This window comes from Theropithecus gelada, chromosome 12 (genome assembly GCF_003255815.1).
Source record: "Theropithecus gelada isolate Dixy chromosome 12, Tgel_1.0, whole genome shotgun sequence".
In the NCBI taxonomy this organism is placed as follows: Eukaryota; Metazoa; Chordata; class Mammalia; order Primates; family Cercopithecidae; genus Theropithecus; species Theropithecus gelada.
This window is the reverse complement of record NC_037680.1, coordinates 49,571,848-49,590,754: the sequence shown is the minus strand read 5'-3', so window position 1 is coordinate 49,590,754 and position 18,907 is coordinate 49,571,848. Positions and strand designations below refer to the sequence as shown.

The window sequence follows — 18,907 nt, the reverse complement described above, 5'->3', positions numbered from 1 at the left end:
CAAATTTTATCCCTGATATTTTGGATAAAAATATTATGACTATGCACATAAACGAAGTTTTTATTTTTCAATGGAAGACTGAGGGGAAAAAATCAGCGTGAAAAACCTTAGGGTAAATTTTTGTCATAAAAAAAGAAGAGTGAGCCATCTTCAGTTGGTGAAGCGGTCAGTAGGCGGCAAGGGGGTGGTGGGAGCTGGTCGGGCTCAGTGTGCGATGGCAGAGGCCTGGGCCGGCGTCTACACGGCGCTTCTGCCAACCCAGTCCCCGCGCCCCTGCCAGTGAGACTAATCTCACTGATGTTCTTTTAGACCAGGGTAAATGGTCACTACATTCTATTTCACTTGTAATTTAAGCCAAAGATGCATCTCAAGTTCCAGCTCTGGGAGCCTACTGCGATTGTCAGCACTTCTGGAAAACGGATCAAGAGTTAAATGGACGGGAAGCTGTGACACAGAAACTAACACCGAGTAAATCTCCGTCTTCAATCTGTCTCCTCAGGCCCAGCTTTCCAACAGCACTCCCGACACTGCCGAGTCTGAAATCGTGTGGGAGGTTATATGCCATTAGAGACGTGACCCCAACCCGGGGACGACATAAAAACAGCTGCTCCCTTGGTTTTTTCTGTGCATTGTTTTGTATCAAATGCATTTGTTGATATATTTATATAACCTTCTTGTTCTAAAAATATAGTTTAAATGTCTTAGTTGATGAAAATTATGGTCTTCTCGTAAGCCAAATCCAATCAAGGTCAATGTCAACTAGTATCAATTTTCCATATGCCAAAAACAGGCAATGAACTGTAATTATCTTCTTTCATCAGACAGAAACTTACTTTGAAATAAAAGGTCAATTTGTAAAAAGAGTGATATAGCGTATATATTACATGATAAATGTATAATCTGTTTATTAAATGTAGTGTTATATATTACATGATTTGTGCTAACATTGCACAAATTGCAAAGGTTACATGTTTTGATCTCTGGGTTTTTGTTTTTAAGAAGGCATGTCACGGTGAGAGTACTTTGGTCACCACGGGAAACACAACCAACCAAGTGTTTTGCCAAGAGACACAGATCTGACCGCTCATCACAACACTGCATGCCTCGTTCAGTGCAGGTTGCCACAGATCTACAGACAATTACATGGTTAATGAAAATCCAAAACAGGACCCACAGGATGACACATTTTCTGTTCTTAATGCTTATTGCCATTATTGCTAGTAAGTCAATGGGAGGAGAAACAAGCTGAAGGTCTGATGAATAAGGAAAAGTCTGACACTAGATTTTGTTCCTATCATTTATTAGGTCAAAGGAAAGAACACAGTTTATGTGGTTTTTAATAATGTAGTTTTAAAAAGAGTTTTCAGAATAACCATTCAGTTTTCTAAAAATACAAGTTGCATCTGGTCTATGTGTGGAGGAAGCTCTACCAGAAAATAATCATTTGCCAGAAACACCACAGCAGGATTGGAATCAGGCTTCACTGTGATCACTGTGACTCTAATTTACTAAAACACTCTTTGGACACTAGTCATGTGGTTTCAGACACTAGATAAAAGTTGGGGGGAAAGAGGAAGTAGTTCGAATGTGTTGTCTTTTGAAATGTTGAGATTATCTGATAAAAACATAATTCTTTTCAGGAGTTTACATATTGAGTTAGACACCTAATAACCTAAAATGATCATGCCCTGTAATATTTCTCTTAGCTAAAAAGGAATTCAGTCAAGTGAATATTGCATACTAATGAGAAGACAGCATGACAATGGCCACAAGTCTAGTAACCGCACTGTACAGCATGGGTGCAAGGGCAGGCTGTGTTACCAGACCACCCAGGTTCTGTTACTGTATTCTGTACTGGGTTCTGTTCTCAGTACTGTATGATTTTGAGCAAGTTACTCAATTTACCTTTGCATCTGTGATATAATTTAGGGTTGCTATGGGGATTAAAAAAGAAAATCTAAATGAAGTACAAGCATCTGGTAAAAACCTAATAAGTGACAACTGTGTTTATTATTATTAAAATTACTATTATAGTCCTCTCTGTTTTTAACCAATTGCCTACTTCAGTGAAAACAGCTCTGCTGCTTCTCAAACTGTGGTTTACTGGTTCGGGTCAGGATATATATTCTCTCTCCAGCTCTCAGAACAGGATTAACAGTTCCTGAAAGATGAGGAGGCCCCCTAGGCAACTGTATTCCTTTTACTAAAATACGTCACTGTATTTTACCTCCTTTTTCCCCCATTGTCAATCATCAGTTTCATTTCCCTCACTTTCACCTTCAAGCATTTTAAAAATTGAATTTATCATGCAACTAGTCCATGTTTAATGTGGAAGAAGTAGGAAATAAAGATATACAAATAAAAAACACTCTCTATAATTCCATTACCCACTGATAACACTGACTTTTTGATACTTTTCTCTGTGTACATATACACAATAATATATTTTATAAAAAACAGAATCATTCTAAACAAACTAGACTGTAGGCTCTACTTTGAAATCATTTATCAGACCTGTGATTTTAGGAATGACCTTATTACTCTGTGTATGGAGATATAATCATTTTTAATTTATTTTTATTCTCTATTGTACTTTATACCATTTCTGGTTTACCCTTCTCAATTTTGATGCTTTGCTGAAGAAGTGTCCCTACATTTTTGCACAGCTTTCTCATTTCTTTTCTTTTCTTTTCTTTTTTTTTTTTTTGAATAGGATCTCACTCTGTAGCCCAGGCTGGAGTGTAGCGGCCTGATCTCGGCTCAATGCAGCCTCGACCTCCCCAGCTCAAGTGATCCTGCCACCTCAGCCTTCCGAGTAGCTGGGACCACAGGTTAGAGTAACAATGCCCAGCTAATTTTTTTTTATTGTGAGTAGAGATGAGGTCTCTCTATGTTGCCCAGGCTAGTCTCAAATTTCTGGGCTCAAGCAATCTGTCACCTCCGCCTCTCAAAGTGTTGGGATTACACGTGTGAGCCACCACGCCTGGCCTTGTTGACATACTTTAAAAGACTCCCTATCTTGGTATTAAAATCTTACTAATCCCTTCGATAATAGATCAAATAGCATTTTCTCCAGAATCCTTTTACCATGTCCTTGGACTAGATCAGATTTCATGGTTATCTGCTCTCTAGTATACTTCTCTGTCATGATACTTGTCAAAATAGAAATGAGATCGTTTTGAATATATTTAATAGTTTAACATTGGACACTTGGGCTGGAGAGCTCCATGTGCCCTGGGACTCTTGTGCTCATTGCTACAGCCCAGTATCAGAATGGCACCAGTTGTTCTCACACCAGCAGAAGTTCAATGAATGGATAATGAATGAATGAATGAATGAATATAAGAAGTACTTTTGTCATGGCAAACAAATTAACTTACATATTTATATTCTCTTGTATAATATCACAATCTCTTTTTATATTATTACCACCATGGTAATTTTCTCTCTTGCTTCCCCAAATATTTACTAAGCAAATGCTGTGTTCAAGGCACATTTTGATGCTGTGAGTGATGAGCAAACGTGATTGTCTGCCTCTCTCACATTTCAGCCCGTGAGACACACATTAAACAACTAACTGCCAAATTACTTCTTAATTCCAATAGCGGTAAAGCCTATGAAGGAGATGCTGTCAGAGCACATAAAGTGGAACCTGATCTGGCCTGGGGTCAGGAAGCCTTTCCCTGCAGATGTATTATTCAACTGCTATGTGAATGATGAACAGGAGTTAAGGTGGGGTGTGACGGCAGGCGTGGTTCACAGCTGAAATGGGATAAGTTTTAAAGAGAGGAAACTGTGCTTGTAAAGACCCTGAATGGGGAGAAATATGCGTTGGTTGAGGGACTGAAAGCCAGAAATTAAGGGAAGAATGATCCTAAGCTGACGCTGGTGAGGCCAGAGTACTGAGGGTCTTGTGAGTCTTGGTAAGTATTCTGGTCCTTTTTTTTTTTCTTTTTTTTTGAGACCGGGTCTTGCTCTGTCACCCAGGCTGGTCTTTTGGGCTCAAGTGATCCACCCGCCTTGGCCTCCCAAAGTGCTGGGATTACAGGCGTGAGCCACTGTGCCAAGTATTCTGGTCTTTGTCTTAAGAGCAATGGGAACTCATATATGGATTTTAAAGGAGAGGAGAGTGATCTGATGACATGTATACTCATCTCTTACTGCAAAAAACAAATATTACTTACATGTTTTGTTTTGTTGATTATCTCAGCCCAGGAAAAAAGTCTGTTATACCTAGACTTGAGCTCACTGTATAATTTTTGTATCCCTAAATAAAAATTCATTTACCTCACTGGCCCTAGATAGATATTTCAAAGGAATAAAAACAAATAAGGTTATTGTAAAACAACAAACAGCCCAAAGAAGTATCTAGCAACAGAAGTAAACAACGCAGTAATTTTCAAAGTGCATGCAGTATTCATTTGGCATCAGCAGATGGCGTAAGGCGTCATGTTACTGCCCACGGCTATCAGGAGCAGAGATGAAGTTACCTAAATCTCTGCTGAGTCAGGCGGGGAATAATGTTAGCTTCCAAACATGCTATTTATATTCATGGATCATGTGACCTGGCTCAAATGTTTCATCCTGGGTTTACTCTTCCACTCATACAATTTTCTCATTATTAAGTTTATTCAACAAGCTTTGAAAGAATTTATGACATCCAAAGTTTTCTTTTAAGAGTATTTTTTATAGTCTCCCTGTCCCCCTCCACTAGCAGACACAGTGCTCTGCAAATTTCAAGGTAAACAGTGTTCCTGTTTCTTACAGAACAGAGAACAAAGCTTCCTAACAAAGCATAAACACAGAGAAATGTCTGGTAACCATCTTTTGTCTCAGAAGATATGATTTCAATGTTTTTTTTTTTTTTGAGACAGAGTTTCACTCTTGTTGCTCAGGCTGGAGCGCAATGGCGAGATCTCGGCTCACTGCAACCTCTGCCTCCAGGTTCAAGTGATTCTCCTGCCTTAGCCTCCTGAGTAGCTGGGATTACAGGCATGTGCTACCACACCCGGCTAATTTTTTGTATTTTTAGTAGAGACGGGGGTTTCTCCATGTTGGTCAGGGTGGTCTCGAACTCCTGACCTCAGGAGATCCACCCACCTCGGCCTCCCAAAGAGCTGGGATTACAGGCGTGAGCCACTGTGCCCGGCCTCAATAAGGCAACTAGCTTGGAGAAACACTATTTCTTGCTTACTTATGAAATTCAGGACTTGTAAGATTTCCAAAATCATAAAAAAACCTTTTTTATTTCTCCCATAAACTATGCTCAGAAATCAGGACTGTCATTCAGATCTCTGGTTCTCTTCTTCATTGAGACGAGTGATGGTCTTTCAAAGCCAGGCGCTGTGGCCTGGTGTCGGGGCTACCCACCTCCACTCCGCCTTGTTGTGCAGGAATGAGTTACACTTGTCAGGAAGGCTTGTGTCATTTGACATGGACTCCAGGATTGAAATGATTTGCTTGAATGATGGCCGTTTCTGAAGAAGAGAAAATCAGTAATCATTCGTTGGGACTTAAGAAAGGAGATATTTAAGAGAAAACGTAGATACTACAAGCATAGTAATAAACTCAACCCACCATAACAAAATAAAACATGATGCAATGTCCTGATGTAGTTATTTTACACTCATCAGGTCACTCAGGTTTAGGGAACTGTATTCTTTATTCTCAGTGAACTATCCACATGGAGAGATTCAGATGCTGTTTTTCTATCATGTGGCCTAAGGTTGGGATAATTCATGTTTTTCTCCAGGAAGGGAGAACACTAATTCTCTCTTTTAGTTATGATTAAGAACTCCTAAAAGAAAACAGTGAAGTCCTTTAAAAACCTACGTGATAAAGCTGGTAAAAAGTTTACGGTAGACTGTGTGTGGTGGGTATGTTAGTGTTCACTGTAAAATTCTTTCCACTTTTCTTTGTTTGAAAATTTTTATGATAAAGTGTTGGGGGGAACTCTACCTATCAATCTATTGGAACTAATAGAATTTTCCAAGTTGGTTTGTCAGAAAAAAAAATTCAGGTACTATGCTGATCACCTGGGTGAGGAAATAATCTGTACACCAAACCTCCACGACACACAATTTACCTACATAACAAACCTGGCCATGTGCCCCTGACCCTAAAAGTAAAGTTAAAAAAAAAAATCCCCCAATTTTAAAGCTGTCATAACTTCACTGTTCTCAATATTTATTTTCTGTTATAATTGGCTTTAGTGCTAAGACACTGTAAGGTATTGCTCACTAGAAATGAGCATTAAGTGTGTTTCTTCAGCTAGCAGTAACTAGAACTATTCTAGTCTGTCTCTTTAGACTCTAGCCAAGGTTGAGACAAAAGGTTAAAACAAAAATAGAGAAAGATAATAAAAAGGATGATGCACATTCTCTCTTCATCATGCCTCATAATTACACCATTACTGAACAAATTATAGTTGCAGCAATTAAAACATGCATTTTAATTTAAGAGCACAAAAACAAGAAGAAACAATGTTGTCGTGGCTTGCTCTCAGGATTTAAGTGCTTCCTACATTACTAAGAAAAGCAATTTTTCCATTTCTCAGAAATATAAAAACCTAGGATATATATTGAGTTCTGCCATTATTATTCTCTTTCAAGGGCACTTGTGTGCATGTGTGTGTCTGTGTCTTTCCTTGAAAAGGGCATACATAGATAAATGTTACTGATATATATTAAGGCTTCTAATAAGCAAAGAGGAAAATGCCTTAAGTAGGAAGCTTGAAAAGTGTTCTATTTATCTTCTTTAACTTTGTCCTCCTCTTAATTTCTCCCAGCACGTATCGGGTTTTAAAATGATTTTTTTGTTTGTTTGTTTGTTTTTTTGAGATGGAGTCTCACTCTGTGGCCCAGGCTGGAGTGCAGTGGCATGATCTTGGCTCATTGCAAGCTCTGCCTCCTGGGTTCAAGCCATTCTCCTGCCTCAGCCTCCCGAGTAGCTGGGACTACAGGCAACCACCACCATGCCCGGCTAATTTTTTTTTTTTTTTTTTTGTATTTTTAGTAGAGACGGGGTTTCACTGTGTTAGCCAGGATGGTCTTGATCTCCTGACCTCGTGATCTGCCCGCCTCGGCCTCCCAAAGTGCTGGGATTACGGCATGAGCCACCACACCCGGCCTTTTTTTTTTTTTTTTTTTAAGACAGAGTCTTGCTCTGTTGCCCAGGCTGGAATGCAGTGGTGTGATCATAGGTCACTGCAGCCTCAACCACCAGGGCTCAACCAATCCTCCTGCCTCAGCCTCCCAAGTAGCGGGGACTAAAGGTGTTTGCCACCATGGCTGGCTAATTTTTTAGTTTTTTGTTCAGAGGGGTCTCGCATTCTTGCCCAAGCTGGTCTCAAAGTCCTTGTCCCAAGTGATCTTCCTGCCTCAGCCTCCAAAGTGATGGGATTATAGGCATGAGCCATTGTGCCTGGCCAGAAAAATGTTTTAAATCATTTGCATAAGAGCTAATTATATAATAAAGGATTTTCATTTTGCAAGGAAAAGCAGTAGGAGGAGCTAATGAATTTTTAAAGAATAATTTCCCTACATTTAATCATTCTTAAAATAAGGTAGAAACTCTTCTGTAATTGGATGACCAGCATCCCTAGAAAAAATTTAATTTTATAGTGAGAACCTACTCTTGGATAGAGGTTATCAAAGTGAACATTTAAGAGGTGATAACAATATAGATTTTTTGTGGTAATACTATTCTATGAATATTTTGGTTACAGAATACATATTTGGTCTAGGATCTCATACAAATTCCTCTGAAGCGGATTACGTTCCTTTTAGTCATTATTTTGCTTATTCAAAAAAATTAAAATAAAAACTGGGACCATTTATGAAGCATCTACATACATTATTTCTCTATTTGTTATCTTCATTTTATAGGTAAGGACAGGTCTCACAAGAGCAGGAAGTGCCCAGCATCACACAGGAAGTTACAGAACCAAGGGCTCTGTTCCTAAACTCTTCAACATCTTTTATCACGTAAGGGTAAGATACTACTTCCTATTGAATTTATGACTTCAACTTATTATTATTATTATTTTTGGAGAAGGAGTCTTGCTCTGGCACCCAGGCAGGAGTGCAGTGGTGCGATCTCGGTTCAGTGCAACCTCCGGCTCCTGGATTCAAGTGATTCTCTTGCCTCAGCCTCCCAAGTAGCTGGGATTACAGGTGCGTGCTACCACGCCCAGGTAATTTTTTGTATTTTAGTAGAGACGGGGTTTCACTGTGTTGCCTGGCTAGTGTCGAACCCCTGAGCTCAGGCAATCCACCTGCCTCGGCCTCCCAAAGTGCTAGAATTACAGACGTGAGCCACCGCACCAGGCCAACTTATTTTTCTCCCTATTTAGAAATGTCATTTTAGGACCTGAACCAATACCCACCTTTCCTTTCTTTCTCCTTCTCTTCAATAAAATATTTTGAGCACCTGTTGTAAGCCACTAGAAGGACTTGACATTTACGTAATATCAGCTTCCTCTTGCATACATCACCACCTCCGCCCCGACCCTCATTGCAAAAGAACACCAGTTCTACAGGTGGGCTGAATATTTTAATCTAGATGTCAATTCTCTAAAAATCTAAGGACTTAAAAAAAAAGAAAGTACTTTAATTAACTATTGCTGTACATATGTGCATAGGACTGGCACTAACTTCTGGTTGAACTGCTACATATTTCTAGCCAGAAAATGATGTACCTCTCAGGAAATGTACTGTGGTCTGGCTACTTCAGGCAACAACAAATTGGGCATCCACTTTCCAAACTGATGTAATGTGCAATAGGGAAACACATGTAACAATTACCTCTACACCCTTATAAAGCTTCAGTACATCTAGGAAGAAAATATGTCTTTAAAAATACAGCTGTACCAGGTAAGGCCCAGACTGTGGTTTAGGAAAAGAAGTGCTAAGCCTGAGGTGGGATAAATAGAATAATCAAGGAAGACTTGATGATGAAATATTCAGAGGAGAAAGAAAAGAACGAAGACAACAGGTTTGGGAATGAAAGTATGTAAGTGTGTCTAGAGGAGATCAGCAATGAGAGAGTTGGAAATGTGGGCTGTGGCCAGGTATTTAACCAAATCAAATACAGGGGACATGTCATTGTTTAATCAGAATAAAATGTCACGGATTTAGAAACTAAAAATCAATCTTAAACTTCCTTTATACTTCATGTGGCTGGAACGCAAGATTTCTTTGGTCCTAAAGAAGGGTTAGCTTACCACATATAAAAGACATACCTGCATGGTTTCAACACTGGGCCTAATGTTCTTGTTGTGTAAGGCGCTTATAGTATAACTTAATCAATGTACCATAAATGTACATTCTTAGAATTTTAATTAATGTGGTATTGAGCACCCAATTAAGAAATTCAAAACTTGCTTTGCATACTGAAATATAATCACAATTATAGAGATCTAGTAGCAATAATCAAATTCAATGCAAATAATTTCAGGCAAAATTTCTATTTATGCATCACAGAGAAACATATGTCCAAAATGACTTACACATCACAATGGACATATAACTAGTAAGAAGGACAGGGAAGGGGTAGTATGATACCATTTTAACAGTATAAAATAAATGTTTTAAAGCAAGCTTGAAAATACCTGCTTATAGTTTCTACTGAATTAGTTGCAAAGTATAGGCATTTCTCTTAATGCTTAAAAATCCCTATTCTGCAAAATCATGTACTAAAAATTATAGGGCCTAAATCGGAGTAGGGCAGACCATTTAAAAACCATGCAACTGTGTCATCAAATACTAATAAAAAGAACAACAATCCTAAATAAAATACTAACACAGTTTAAAAACACGATTCTTTAGTAAAAATAATACTAGGAATATCTAGGACTCTACTTAAAAAAAGGGTAAGGGAAGTCCAAAGAATAGGAGTGAAAGCAAAGATTTTGCAACATGTACACAGCACAGTTTGTTGCTGGGAGAACCAGCAACAAATTCTTCCAAGTTAAGCTAAGCCAAGTCAAGAAGGAGCATGTGGAGTGAATAGGTTTCATAGCACTGGTCACTTTGCTGCCTTGTTGGCTGCATTATTACACTTTGTGCTCAGTGCGGAACAATGTGTTGGGAAACATTATGAACAATCAACATGAATTCTCTGTTATACTAACATAGTCCCCAGTCTTCACTGTCACCAACTGCTTCTGAGTTATTCCCACTAAAGAAACATATTGTAGAAGAACAGACAATATTTTATGGCCATTCTTCTTGGGGGTCGGATTGGAACGGGGTTTAAATTCAGTAAGAAATTTGATTCTTTAGTCTTTCTTTTTAGTCTCTGTTTAAAAGATCAGTTGTAATACTTCTATTTCCACAAAAAACTGGACAAATTTAAACCATAAAATTTTTGTTCCTTTGAGTGTAACTGCTTTCTTATTCTAATGTTTAATCTGTGAGAATATTTTTTTATTTTTAACTCATTATGGAAAATTCCAAAATACACAAAAGTAGAGAAAACAGTATCATGAACCTCTATATATTATCACCCAGCTTCAAAAATTATCATGGCCAATCCTGTTTAATCTACACCATCATCCATTTCCCTTCACTTTATTTTGAAGCAAATCCAAGACTAGCCTATCATTTCATCTGTAAATATTTCCATATGTATGTGAGAGTCTTTTAAAATCATCTTTGCAGGGAAAGGATATGAGCCCTTCATGCTCAAATGTGATAAGCGCATGAAAGCCTAAGCCTTGGAATTTCTCCAACTCTAATGTGGAGCTCAAACACATCACTGAAGCTGGACAGGAAGTACATATCAAGATGCTCTAGAAGTGCTACTTTTGTCTGCTCTTTGGCTAGAAAAGCAAAACAGTGCACTGGTTAAGAGCAGGGACTGTGCCAGACCTAGTACACGTCCAGCCCTACTACCTGGGTTCATGTCCAGCTCTACTGCCTACTAGCTGTGTGGCCTTGAGCTCATGATGTAACCTCTGTATGTCTTGGTTCTTCATCTGTTAAATGAGGATAATTGAGGCATGTATTTCATAGAGACATTCTGAGGAACAAATGAGTTAACATACATAAAGTGTTTGAAACAGTGCCTGGCATATTATAAGTACTGTGTCTCAGCCATCTCAATAGCATACAGGTGCAATAGTTATTACTAAAAATTAAAAACAAAATAATAAAATTATTTTTACTGAATTCAGAATGTCAAAGTGTGCTATAAGAATGAGTTAATAATAAGTCTCTAGAGATCAAGATTAAGCAGATGTCAACAGAAAACCTTAACAGTTAATCTGGGGCTCACAGAGGCATCAATCCAGCTTTGCTTTGTAATGAATTTTATTACCTTAAGTTTTAAAAACTGAAAGCCAAGCAAGAGAAATTTCAGAATTCTAAACAATAACAAAAATACATAGGTATACCTTGGCATCAGCTTCCCAACACTGATGTAACAGTTCAGCAAAACTTCTGGGGCAACTGCTTGGAATGGTTAATCTCTACAATAGAGACAGGGAAAGAAAACAAAATAAAGCACAGGGATTTATTCGTTCATGTCAGCAAACACTATTTGAAGGGTCATAATACAGTTAATTTAAGAACATAATCAAGGCATGAAGTTTAAAGCTTCCATTGATTAATATGTGACAGGTGACAATTTATGTTTAGATTTGTAATCTCTAAAGACTCATACTTATTCTTGAAAGGGAACTGTAGTGAACGGAGAAGTCAGGTTCAGTACAACTAATGCAACAAAACATAAAATATCTAAACAGAACTCTAGTAGGAGGGGGCAAGTCGGAACTTAAATACTAAATATAAAACCACACATCACTGTGCTTTTATAGACAACTTACGATATATGTAAATAGGCCAGGTAACTAGAAACTAGTTTAGCTTTGGCAGCAGGTATACAACTCTGAAAATATCTGAGCACAGATCACAGAGATAATTTTAAAAACTGTTCATTTCTCAGTGGTAAATAAGACATTCTGAATGTGTGACTGATTATGGCTTTGTTTTGGTCAAACCCATATACTTTAAGGACCCGATATAACAAAAATTATAACGTGAGGATGGTCCTGTTCTAACATCCTACAGTGGTGCTTCTCACAGAACTCGTGGTGCCTCTATTCCACAGAAGCATTTGTGTTTGTTTTAGAGACTGGTAGGTTGCAACCGACTTCTAAGTATAACAGGTCAGGAATGCTAGACAATTCAATATACCATAAAATCCTGCATAACCAAGAACTCCCTTGTATCCCACAAAATTTCAAATGCCCCATTTACATTCATGTAAGTAAAACAAGCAAACAATGAGGTTTATAATTTTCTGGGCCTGGAATCTAACTCTAACTTACAAATAAACACAAAGTATTTTTTTGAACAGTTTTAAGATACACTGAACTTTGCAGAATGCATCTACCAAATGAAATAAATCAAAGGCTTATTAATTCTTGCATGATTCATAACTTTATCAAGATTTCTGACAAATATCAACAACAACAGTGCTATTCCCAGCACTGGAGTCGTTAATACAACCCAACTCCATCTGGATGCATTTGTAGCTGCTGAGTTCTATTTATCCCCTAAAACTGTTCCATCATCTCCTCTGGTGTGGTCATGCTTGAGCATTTGTACACTGGAAAACATCTTTCATTTATTTCTCTTTTATATTACAGTTAAAGCATTATGTTAACTTACAATATGATGTCTGTAGGTAGTTGTATTACCTTTGAATTTCACCGCAAGGGAGTGTAAGGGGTTGTTAACATAGTTAGTACAAAATGAGCATTGGGTGTGATGGAGTTGAGAACTGCTGTACTAAGAAGTGTTAAGACTTATTCCACAGTTTTGTTTGCCAAAGAAGTTTTGCAAATAAAAACTTGAAACTGAATTTAGCTGGATTTGGGGGAGGCTATGAGAAACTAGAAACATAGTTGCCCTGACAAGAAAACTGACAAACTGTATTTTGAATTACAGATAATCCTAACATCAAAGCAAAGCAAAGTTGAAAAACAAAACAACTCTCTCGGAACTAAAGGCCGTGCTAAGCACTTTTAAACTTCTAGTCTTGTGATTTCACAGAATAGAACAAGATGTATTAAACTGTACTATTATTTTACTGTAATGTAAACTGCAGACCTTTTGATGAAGGTAAAAAAAAAAATTCAGGTGTTTACTTTTTTAAATATAAAATGGTTGGGAGGTGGGAACTAATAAAAATAGACTATAATTCCAATTATGCACTTGAATGTACTCTGTAACTAAAAATAATGAGTTTTCGTCAATGGTAACATTTTTCAATACAACTTTGTCTCAGCATTTTCCTGAGAACTGAATGTGAGCTGGCTGAATACGGAGGATGATCATTTCTGTGATCTTTTCTTACTGAAAAACTGTTTAGATACCACATCGAAGTCATTACACAAGGAGACACAATTATTTTAAATAATCTGACGTGGTCAAATATCAGTTAAATCTAGACTCAGACACTTCATGCAATGGATTATTTTGGTGCATTAAAAAGTACTTCAAAATAGAATTCAAAGTATTTAGGTCCTGATTACATAACTGTGGGCATTCCTAATACATGAAAACATTCTGAAATAACCAGATCTTAGCACCAGGTTTGCAATACTACTTAAAACTTCAATATTTTTAAATAAAAGTTTCAAATTAAAATATTTCCCAATCACTAAACTAGGCATGACATTTTTTAAGGACCATATTCATTTTTGCACCATTTTCTACATAAGACGTAAAATTTTTTTTAACTCAAGTTTTTATCTTTTTCTAAAGTATAATCAAAAACAGTGGATTTTTATGAACATTTCTATGTTAGTCAAATAGTTTTGTTAGTTAGAACACCTTATATGTAAGAATTTAAGTATTTATAAAAATAGAAATTATGCTACCAGAACATTCTGAATGATCACTGATTGAGTTCCATGGAAATGACAAAAGCAAATATACCTATCTGTTTCATTTAAAAAATGTATGAGTAATGCCCTCTTAATTTCATGCCATCTATAAAGGTTCATTGTTTACTTTGTAAAGTTTAGCAGTGCTTTATGAATCTAGTTTTAATAGGATTTAATATTAGAAAAATGATTGCTTAAACATCTCATTTTATTATTAAGGGATTAGAAGCAAAGATCTTCAGATATAATTTTTAGAAAGTATTGATTTTTCTATAGATGCAAAAAGTAATCTTAAATGGTGAAAATAAGTAAGGTCTATTGTCTGGGTAAGAGCAATGCACCAATCTCAATTCCCTGGTCTTGACAGTATACTACAGACATGTAAGATTTCACCAGTGAGAGAAGCTGGGTGAAGAGTACACAAATTTCTTTAGTTTTTGTTAATTTAAAAAACTTTTTTGGCTGGACACGGTGGCTCATGCCTATAAATCCCAGCACTTTGGGAGGCTGAGGCAGGTGGATCACTTGAGGTCAGGAGTTCAAGACCAGCCTGGCCAATATGGTGAAACCCCGTTTCTACTAAAAATAAGAAAAACTTTTTTGAGTCAAGGTGTCACTCTGTCACTCAGGCTGGAGTGCAGTGGTGTGATAATGGTGGCAGCCTTGACCTCCTGGACTCAAGGGATCCTCCTACCTCAGTCTCCCCAGTAGGTGGGACTACAGGTATGCACAACCACACCCAGGTAATTTTTTGATTCTTTGTAATATTTTTGAAAACTCGTGTGAATCTATAATTATTTCAAAATAAAAAGTTAAAAGAAGACAACTCTAATACTTGGATGTAGGTATTATAGATGACTAGATAACACTTAAAATGTCTTCCTGAACACTTGAACATGTCATTCTTTATTTAAATGAGGCCTGTTAAAAATACGACTTTCTCTTTTCAACCCATAACCCAAAATATTCAATAGTAAAAATAAAGTAAAATAATTAGAAGTTGAAGGGATTTGGTACATTATATTTCTTTAAGTCAAAGCCTCAATTTCGTAATGAAATGAAATAAACCCTTGTGAATTATCTTTTTTTTTTTTTTTTTTTTTTTTTTTTTTTGAGACGGAGTCTCGCTCTGTCGCCCGGGCTGGAGTGCAGTGGCCGGATCTCAGCTCACTGCAAGCTCCGCCTCCCGGGTTCACGCCATTCTCCGGCCTCAGCCTCCCGAGTAGCTGGGACTACAGACGCCCGCCACCTCGCCCGGCTAGTTTTTTGTATTTCTTAATAGAGACGGGGTTTCACCATGTTAGCCAGGATGGTCTCGATCTCCTGACCTCGTGATCCGCCCGTCTCGGCCTCCCAAAGTGCTGGGATTACAGGCTTGAGCCACCGCGCCCGGCCTGTGAATTATCTTAATGCTATGTCAACAGAATTTATTTTGGAAATGGTTACCTCCATTTGTGAGGTGAAATGAAGATACCTTCTTGAATGATGATATTGAAAATTACATTGAAACTTAATTTCCGTATTTTTGACAAATAAATATTGTACAGAATGAGAATAGCAGATAAATATCCTTGTAATACCCAATTTTACTGAAATTCATTAGAAAGTTGAGAAAATGTATTTCACCATGTAGGCTTTTTTCAACTTACCATAATAGTTAATGAATACAGTGTGGGAAGTATTTGAGTAGTCTTCATCAGTTATTAGCTGATCATCAGAACACACCATGAATAAAATAGTAAAGTCTACTTTCTGGGATCTCCGGGGAGAAAAAAGATTGCTTCTGCATGGACAGTGTTGAAGAGGTTCTGAAGGTTATTCATGGGTGATTCCAATCCTCAAGTCAACTCTCCAGGCAGCTTCTAAATTCATTTTTTTCTTCAGCTTTAAAAATCCTTCACAGATACTCCAATGTTTTAAAGAGTACTTTAAAATTTTTATCTATTCTGCCACCCTTTAGATATATTATTATTTAAAAATATTAATTATTCTGTCTTATACATATTTGGAGGGTCCAGTTAGCTTAAAAAAAAAAAAAAAAAAAACCTTTCTCCTAGATATCTTGGAATAGTGCAGAGGGAAAAGATTACACTGGATGTTTTGGTTCCAGAGTCTACACAAGGTCAGTAATTTTTTTTGCTTTCATTTGTAAACCCAGAACCAGATCTCTAATCATCTCACTGGCAAAAGAAATAGAACAGAAACATGTGTGTCCTCATATTATGACAATATAAGTTATCCTGTGTGTAAGATCTTATTTAATAGCACATGAGTAATTACTATCACTTTTAATTAAAACAGAACAGCTCCTGTGAAACAATGAGTAAGGCATATTCTTGCATATAACTTCTTTTCATTTCTTAAATTGGCAGCTCTTTCCCATCAGTTTCAGCTATCATCAACATCTCATCCACTCCCAATGAATCAGGAGGAAAAATTATATGGTAACTTTGGATTATGTGATCTAAAAGATGGAAACTTGGTTTCTCCTAGTCAATAGCAGCTTTTTGATTAATCTAGTTTATTCCTGCACTCACCTGGGAAGCAGATCAATCTAACTCTTTTAGAGCATTAAAAAGGGAATATTTTTATATATTCACCTTTTTGCAAATTATTTTATTTTAAGGTTGCAGTCTTACCCTTTGTGGAGAGCACAGATAAGATTTGGAAATGAAGAAGTTTTGTGAAATAAAGTAGTTTTGCATTGCAAAGACAACTGCTTGCTTCCATTACATGATCTAAGTTCTCATAATACCTTGATATTGGAGGCTTCATCCTTATGCTGAGAATTTCCATGGCTGTGCGTTTCAGTCACAATTTTAAACCTTTCAAAATGTAGTTGCTCTCTTTGATATGAATGTACCATGTTCTCTGATGTAGGCTCATAGGTCCAACTAACTGAAAGCCTCAATTTGTGGGAAGAAGAGAAGCGAGGCTGGGGACACAGCACAAACGGTGTTTACGCCACTGAAGTTCTTTTGAAATGGAAAGGCTCTGCATGAAGAAGCGAGCAGTTATGCCACTGCCTCGCCAATTCCAGTGAGGAGCTCATCTTCAATGTAGTGTTCAACGTAGGTGGCAAAACTGTAATTTTTCCCTTTTTTGAAACTATTTTTTCTTCTTTTATTTTTGAAATTCTCATCTAAGCGACAGTTTCTTGTACTATAGTGACTCCTGCTGGGAGAGGTAAGTTGAAGTAGCTGAAGGTCTCTTACAGATATATCAACTCCCGGCCAGTAAAAAAGATGTCCTAAACGCAGGAGATGGAGTTAAACTGTTCCCCTACCTTGGACGCAATGGCTTCTTTCATCACTAAGAACAAACCCCTAGGTTTTACAATTGAGACTGAGAAACTAGTACAGTACTTGTACAATTTTTGATCTACAGCATCACGACGTGAAGCTGCAACAATTAGATGTAAAGGGTCCATTCATGAGGAATAACATCACTTTGACCCTTTGTGTTAGCTCCTACTGCTAATCTTTCCATAAGCGTGAACTTACTTTCAATTTGAAGAAGATGAAAAAGTCTTTTGCAAAACCCCAATACTGTTTTCTGATCTATGTACCTGAATGGAGAAACGTAGTCTTACCTCGTTTTTTTCCACTACAAGCCAAGCTACTTGTAATCCTTCCAAACCTTTAAAGGGGACCTCCCTTGTTAGCATCTCCCAGAGAACCTGGAACAAAAAGAAAATGGAATTTTTATTCTTGTACTTTATATTTTTTGGTACATATTACTGAAACTTTATCTAACATGTAATTGTATCTAATTACCAGACACAACCAACCCCATCTGTAGAAACTTGGGCAAAACAATTATGCTCATGCACACAACTTCTTCCATATATTAAATACTTTTTATGTTCTTTTTTATAAAGAAAAAACCTGGTTTAGAAATTAGGACATCTAGAGCCAGCCTTAAAATTTTATGAAACCAATGGGCCTGACTGATTTAATGTCATCTCATAAATTATTAGAATTTTTATGTTCTCACAAATTAGATTTTGTATTTTGTTAGTTAAAACTCTTTCTACCTTCAATTTCTGATATATTTGTCTAGGAAATAATAACTGGGAATTCAACAGTATTTTAAAAGGATCAATAATGGTCTCATCAAAAATAACTGAGCCCCAAATCCAAATCACTGGCTAACCTACCCACCCCACATTGGTAGACACTTGCAAAATTGTCATATTTAGATTTTACATGTTACCTTTTAGCTTTTGGAGAAATCTCCCTCAAAATGAATCGGTCTAAGGGATCTATTTTCATCTACCTACAATATAATCTATTATACCGTACTCTAAGATGTAATAAACACTTTCTATACACATAAGCTGACTGTGAATGTGAGCTGATGTGTGTGTTCATCTTTGTGCAGTTCTTGAGATCAGTATGATTATTAAATCTGAGTGGAATGCCCAAAGAAAGCAAACGGAACTAGGAATACTGCTGAACTGGGTTCTCTTGAAACACTGAGTAATGGAGATTTGTATACTACATTACTTTTCCCTATTTATACAAATGGAGTTCAAAAATGTGAGTCGACCAATACTCTGTAAAGTGCAAAAACAATTCTAATTTTATCAGTAATAGTCCTAATAATAAAAACCACTACAAGTTATTGAGTACTTATTATATTCCAGATACCCTTTTCACATATTACCATGATTAATAGCAATCCTATTGGATACATATTACCTTCATTTCATAGGTGAGGAAACTATTTAAAAAGTTAAAAAAAAAACCTTACCCAAAGACACTCAGTTATCCAGTGACAGAGCCAGAATATGAACCTGCTGGCTCGCTCTGAAGGTCAGGCTCTTGACCCCTTTTAATTTGAGTGAAGGGCAAGTGGCAGTACTAGAGAGAATGCGACAGGCCCTGTCTTAGGTATGGCGCCCTGGCAGAAGCAGGAAGAGAACCAGTGGCTTCGACTCAGATTTCCCTTGTTCTAAAAACAAAAGCTCATTTCTAATAGGAATGTAGATGGAGCACACATACTCTAGTC

At 37.1% G+C, this 18,907-nt stretch overlaps 1 protein-coding gene across 3 annotated transcripts in view; it reads right to left on the bottom strand.

Annotated features, from left to right (window-relative positions):
- Window positions 1-18,907, bottom strand: part of MAP3K20 (mitogen-activated protein kinase kinase kinase 20) — a 193,391-nt gene that overhangs the window by 54,716 nt on the left and 119,768 nt on the right. For all 3 annotated transcript variants that reach the window (XM_025404318.1, XM_025404317.1, XM_025404319.1), the window contains exons 8-10: window positions 17,487-17,573; window positions 11,396-11,470; window positions 5,371-5,477 (exon numbers count right to left, since the gene is read on the bottom strand). In XM_025404318.1, coding sequence (XP_025260103.1) covers window positions 5,371-5,477; window positions 11,396-11,470; window positions 17,487-17,573 — 269 coding nt within the window. The remainder of the gene's footprint in view (window positions 1-5,370; window positions 5,478-11,395; window positions 11,471-17,486; window positions 17,574-18,907) is intronic.